This window comes from Lolium rigidum, chromosome 3, assembly GCF_022539505.1.
Source record: "Lolium rigidum isolate FL_2022 chromosome 3, APGP_CSIRO_Lrig_0.1, whole genome shotgun sequence".
NCBI classification, from domain to species: Eukaryota; Viridiplantae; Streptophyta; class Magnoliopsida; order Poales; family Poaceae; genus Lolium; species Lolium rigidum.
In genome coordinates, this window is record NC_061510.1 from 301,618,286 (window position 1) to 301,624,671 (window position 6,386).

The 6,386-nt window shown below is 40.1% G+C and overlaps 1 protein-coding gene across 1 annotated transcript; it reads right to left on the reverse strand.

The window, feature by feature from the left end:
* Window positions 1-1,237: 1,237 nt before the first annotated feature.
* On the reverse strand, window positions 1,238-6,044 carry LOC124703632 (serine carboxypeptidase-like 11). Its single transcript, XM_047235859.1, has 13 exons — window positions 5,755-6,044; window positions 5,525-5,670; window positions 5,205-5,410; window positions 4,962-5,064; window positions 4,822-4,859; window positions 4,630-4,731; window positions 4,400-4,483; window positions 3,481-3,633; window positions 2,372-2,443; window positions 2,154-2,275; window positions 1,836-1,949; window positions 1,674-1,719; window positions 1,238-1,465 (listed from the first exon to the last, which is right to left on the reverse strand). Exons 1-13 carry the CDS (start codon window positions 5,892-5,894, stop codon window positions 1,382-1,384), a joined length of 1,410 nt encoding a protein of 469 aa, XP_047091815.1. The 5' UTR covers window positions 5,895-6,044; the 3' UTR covers window positions 1,238-1,381.
* Between the last annotated feature and the right edge of the window lie 342 nt (window positions 6,045-6,386).

Below are 6,386 nucleotides of genomic sequence, written 5' to 3' on the forward strand. Positions count from 1 at the left end.
ATGGCCATATTTGTAATACCTATGTGGTGGATCCTTATTCTATGATATTGTGCTATGAGATATGATCATATTATGTGTAGGATGTATTGATAGATGCATATTATGTACCCGTTCTTAAATATTTGTTCTGATCCAGCATCTATGCAAGGGTGTGTGTGGGGTGATGTGTGTATTAGATGGAGTAGCATGGTTTTATTGATTGGATAGTGACAATATGTTCAATATCTATTATGGCTTTGCCTTTTATTTTGCTACCTCACTAGGGATAAAGTTAATGCATGTGCTATGTTCATCACGTGACAGTAGTAATGATCTTGTTTGTACAAGGTAGCATATTTTATATTCAAACTTCATATCAAAGTAATTATGGCTATGCTCTATTAATTCTTAATACAAGATTGATGAAATTTCTTTCTTGTGAAGTATAAGAGAGATGTGTTGCATCATCTCTATCTTAGGATGCGATGCCCATATTAATTCTGATCTTACACATACTATTATTTGCACCTTCATATCCCATTGATGAATTGTTATTTGTCCACCACAACTTAAAGAGAGAATAGTCAAGTGAACCCATGAACTCCGTTCCACTTTTTATTATAAGAAACACATTTATATTGCTTTTACTTGTTTTCTATTTGCTGCACTATTTTAATGAAAAAATACAAAAATATTTACTTTTCTTATATGCATCCAAAACACACAAAACAATCAACCTCTTTACAGTTTTTACTTAGTTATTTTATCTTGTCTAGTTTTATTTGCTTTATTTCTACTTGTGTTTATTTACTTACACGAAACCTTGTGTTTGACAACCCGAGGAGTTGGGGACACAAGGCATTTATTTTACTTGCAAGATTGCTAGAAGAAGGGAGAAGAGTATACTCTTTGTTCAGTTTCCCGAGAGTTCGATATAAACCCTCGAGTCACCCTTGTGGAAAAAATAATCTGCTGATACAATACTCTGTACTTGGAGTCCCAACGTATCAAGATATTTTGGTGTTCTTAATAGCCATCATCAGTATGGCAGAAAGTGTCGAACTACGTTGAATTGGTCTGAAACCAGTGAAAGAAAGTTCTTTTGAGCGTATATAATCAATGAAGCAAAAGATCAAGTTCATACCGAAGCTTGTCACTAACACTATTTCTGACATGCCACCAACAGGCTACTCCGCACTAGTGAAAACACCCTTTATAAGAAAAAGTTCAAAAGCTAGTAGTAATAACAAGTGAAATAAACATAAAAATTAGCAAATACAAATCTAGTATGCAAAATATGAAAATAAGTTATCCATGAAATAGACCCACATCCTCACATAATATTTCTTTCCATCCAAACATTATGTATTTCTAGATCACACACATTAATCAAAAACATTAATCAAAGGGGTCCACCATAAATCCAACGGCTGAACATAGAGAGGCATCTCTCTGGTTGGAACTCCGGCGCAGTGTGTCCACCACCCTATTTTTCAGAAATATACAATATGATTAATACATAATCTACTCGAAATTATGAAGTCCGTTAGATATGCAACTCTTATGTTTTTGAATATGCAATGTCAATTGCCCAATTGAATGGTCCGATCATAGTGAATGTAATAAGAAGACAATTTTTGTATTTCGAATCTCAGTGGTGTCATATAGGAGGGTGGATATAGATAGCATATTACCTTTATGGTAGCGAACGTCAGGTTATTCGTGTATGTTATCGTGAATCTGCAAATATATTATATTTAAAAACATAAGGGACGCCGTAAAAAGCAGCTTATGAGTAATATAGAAGCGAGTAATCACAATATTTAATGAACATGTTTTGTGGTTTCTTCTATTACCCAGCGGATTGTCCATCAAGATGCCAAGCTCTCCATTCATCCACGATGGGGAAATTGAGTGATCTCACCCAAGACTGTGTACCCAGAAATGGTACAACAGCATCATGGTCTCCACTGTACCAGGAAGAGAGTTGAGAGGTTGGCAAAATGAAAATATGACAAGTCATATTTGCATATGGATATTGAAGCATCTCCTATTGTATGGTTGTATGTAGGATAATCAACTTTGAACAATTATCTCTTGAACAGTTGATATAGCATCCTTCCAACCATAAAATTAAAAATTCGCCATATTGTTTTAATATTACTAGTATTTACCTGTAAACCAAGGCACGATAACCTTTTGTCGTTATATTACGGTGGTACTTTATGCTGCTCTTGATGTCTGAAGAATACGGTAGATCTCCATCATGGCATCTCACCCATTCGTCCTTGCTCCCCTAAGTGATTGGTGCAGAGACAGCTATAAGGGTTAATTTAGGGTATATATATAGTAGGATTAATTTTCTCCTTTGGGCAGAAATCTACTATTTTACCTTCCTAATCCCAAGAGTTTCCCTAGTGATGTTGTTGTTGGCCCAGAAATACGACAAGTAGTTACCATAATTCTGTAGATAATGAAAAGTTTTAACATTATTCAAAAACAGGTTTAAAAGTGAAGAAACATATTAATGTGATTCCTTTTGTATTTGGGATTTCTCAAAGCAAAAATATTTAGATATTTTGGAAAAAGTAGACATGGTAGAAGAAAGAGAAATGCTAGGAATTCTCCGAAAGCATAACGCACCAAGCTTAGGTGGGTTGTCTTTGTGTTAGTGAACAACAACTGATAGACATTCAAAACTAAAACTAAGTATAATGAACTATTAAATATTGTGTTTTGGTCACCGATTTTTTGACCTAAGATCATACCTTGTAATCTATTTTGTGTAAAATATCTATTATTCATCTCAATCTTAAGAAAGACTTGCATAGCATACTCACCAATCTAGAGCGAGGAGAGGGAATTAACTAGATGTCAAAAGTGCTCGTCCCTAGAAGATTTCCTAATATATGCTCCCAAAAATTTATTTCTGGTCTACAACTATATAATAGAAAATTATTGCATGCCTCTAAATAATTCTAGCATTTCGATTCCAACCACGACTAGGATAAGAATATCACCGAATGCATATTTTAGGCATATTTCCTTCTCTGGAGCATTTTGTTTATCTTTATCATCTTCAGCATCTATGGATGGGCATTTATGTTGTGTTCATGGAGCATACTATATAATTTTTTCACTATTCATTAATTCATACTTTTTATTATGATCGTGTAGCTTAGAATACAATGTACTTCGAATTTAGACTCTTCAAGTTTGTAGCATACATCTCTAGTTATATTTTTTAAAATTGTGAACATGATTTTGACTTATTAAAATTAAAGGGATCAATCGAGCTCAGGAGCCAGAAATCCCTACTCCTTTTTTCTTGGTTTTGCTTGATCAGGTCCTAATCATAAGATGACTTAAATTTTTTCGATAAATATAGTTTTTTGTTAAATCAATAGTATGCATCGAGGCGATACGACGGAACGAGTTATACCCGGTCTCTGCATAATAAAGATGCACACAATCCAATGAAGTAAATCACGGTGAGCTTACTTGGCAATCCATTGGAGGACGAGGTGGTGGGGTTTTTAGTACTCTGACTTCCTCCTTCAAGATCTTTCTTTCTATGGTAGGATCGTTTGGGCGGGGAGACACATAAAAGCACTTCTTATACAAAACGTGTGAATGGGAGATTTCATCATACAACTGCAGGGGAAACATCAATTAGTTTTTGCAAGAATAGCTAGATGAAAAATTAAGGTGTGAAACAAAATCACATAATAAGTTTATCATGCAAGTGAAAAACTGGTGAATGTCATGGTCAGGATAGGAAACAAGCAGTAGTAGAAAACAAGGCTTTGATTTTGTGCTCCAAAGAGCATTAGCACCGGCTGTTCTACGAACCAAAATTAAAGGTTGCATTAGCACCGTTTCGTGCGGTCAGGGCGTCGCAGGGGACTAGCAGAGCTTTAGCACCGGTTCGTACGAGATCTTTAGCACCGGTTCATGTCACGAACCGGTGCTAAAGGTTTGTCGCGGGGCACGTGGTTGGCTATAAATTCAGCTCACCCCAACCAGCCCTCTCTCTATTTTTTCTTGGTGGAAGGTGTGAGGGTTGTGTGCTTGTTTGCTTTTCTTTCCCATGCACATGAGGTGCTCGATGAAATGTCTGAGAGAATGATGCCGCTTGGTTTCACAGAAAATAAAAATGATATGAGTTGCCGGAGCGACACTTACGCTTTCTCCTCTCTCGATCAAGGTAAGCAACTTTACAGCCGGAAACATCAATTAGTTTTTGCAAGAATAGCTAGATGAAAAACTAAGGTGTGAAACAAAATCACATAATAAGTTTATCATGCAAGTGAAAAACTGGTGAATGTCATGGTAGGGATAGGAAACAAAGTATCCCTCATTTTTCACTGAATTTATACACAAACCGAGACGGGGGATGTCAAAGAAGTTTTATCCTTACTGTGTTGAATCTGTCCATAGCTTGAGCGCAAAGCATATTCTTGGGGGTGAGATAATATCCTGGTTGGCAGTGCTCCTTTATCGTCTGAAGATCGATCATACGCAAGCAATGTGAGAACATGGACATGGAATTAAGCAACCTCATAGTGAGGAATCTTTAGTACAGTAGTTAGCTGCAGGTCAATAGGTGATTGAGCAAGATGAGTTGGAAGGTTGTGAATAATTGATCACCTCGTACAGCTGGTCTGAAATGATCCCCATTCCGTGAAGAAATGGCACTCTTGATTCACTATCAATGCTTTCGCCTGTACCCGGGTTGCCTACCAGATACCCCTAACCATAGCACAAATAAGTGTTGTCAGCCAGTGGAAGTTGCTGCCTATAGGTACAGCTGGAATGGATACTGTGTGATTGTTCGAGTACCTTCAGATTAATTATCGGGCTCAATCCAGCTTCAATATCTGAATCAAAACATCATAGTGTTGAAGTATGCAACGAGCCAGTATTTCACTATATTTACCTTTCCAAAGAACCATAAACGAGTCACGCTAGTAATGTACTACCTTCTGAGATCTTCTGTGCGAGGAATGGAACGAACAACCCACCGCGCGAGTCTCCTCCGAGGTAGAAAGGATTTTCGAGGTAATCCGGGTGCTCAGTGAACCACTGATCGAAAAGATGTACACAAAAAAGTAGTAACTACTAGCGAACAAATCAAAACTATTTGCTCTTGCAGAAGAATTGCAGCAGCGGCAGCATAGGGAAGCTTGATGGACTTCCATGAGAAACCTTTTTCCTTTGCATACCTTGGTGAGAAACGTTTTGAGCTGCAGCGAAGAAGAGACATCTCCAACGTCATAGCCCTTGGGGTTCCGGGAGAAGGAAAAGCCGGCGCCGACCGGCGAGTCAATGAACAAGACACTCGCGACCTTGGTCCAAGAGTAGGGATGGTACCTCAGGCGTGGGACGGTTCCATTCTGATTGTATGGCTCTATGATGAATTTCAACGGGCCTGCATAAGCAATTGCGTTAGTACTTAGTACTGCATACTGAACCCTAGAGAAGGAAACAGAGGTTTTCAGTGGCGTCTGAATGTCTGATCAGAGCCAGAGGTGAAGTTGCTGACCTATCTCGAAGAAGAGCGCGCTGAGCACGGAGCAGCGGTCGCCGCCGGTGAGCCAGAGGAGGACCGGGTCGCGCCGCGGATCGCCCTCGGACTCGATGAAGTAGTAGAAGAGCTCGGCGCCGTTCTCCTCGTCCACGGTCACGTACCTGCAAAAGGGAGCTGGTAAGCAAACGCACTTGCCATCGACGTATCACTCACTGGTTCAGACAGCCTTGAGGAATAATGGCTACCCGGTCTCGAGGCGGAACGGGAGGGCGCCGTCGAAGCCCGGAAGGCTGGTGACTAGCGTCGGAGCCGCCTCGGCGGAGCAGAAAGGATGGAGAGCGGGGAAGAAGCAGAGTAGGAGGAAGACGAGCCGCAGGGGCTCCATGATTTCCCTGTGCAAATTCACACGGTGGCCTGCTGGGAGCCTGGGACTTGGCACCTAACTTGATCCTTTCCTCGACCTGATCTTTAATTAGCCTCGGACAATTTTGCGTGTCTACATCACACACGTCAGATTTAGATGCGATAAGGAAGTGAGGCGCTGTGGTTAGAGTATGATATGTCGTGCAGCTAAAATAGCATGGAGTCAGCGTCCGCGAACACCAAATATGGGTCTTTTTGCAGTGTTTTTCGTTCCCGCGTCCGCGTGCCTCAGCGGTGACCTTGTATGACTCCAAATACGGACAATGCTTTCCTGTCAAAACAAAAGCCTTCTTCTACCGTCGACCCTCGGCGGTGCCCGGCTTGTTCCACCGGCTCGGCAGCAGGTTTATTCTAGCTGAATAACGGACGACGTATTTCCCGCAAAAAAAGTAATTTCCTCCGTTCCAAATTAGTTGTAACAGATTTGGTCTAAAATCGGCAAAGCATATCTGCC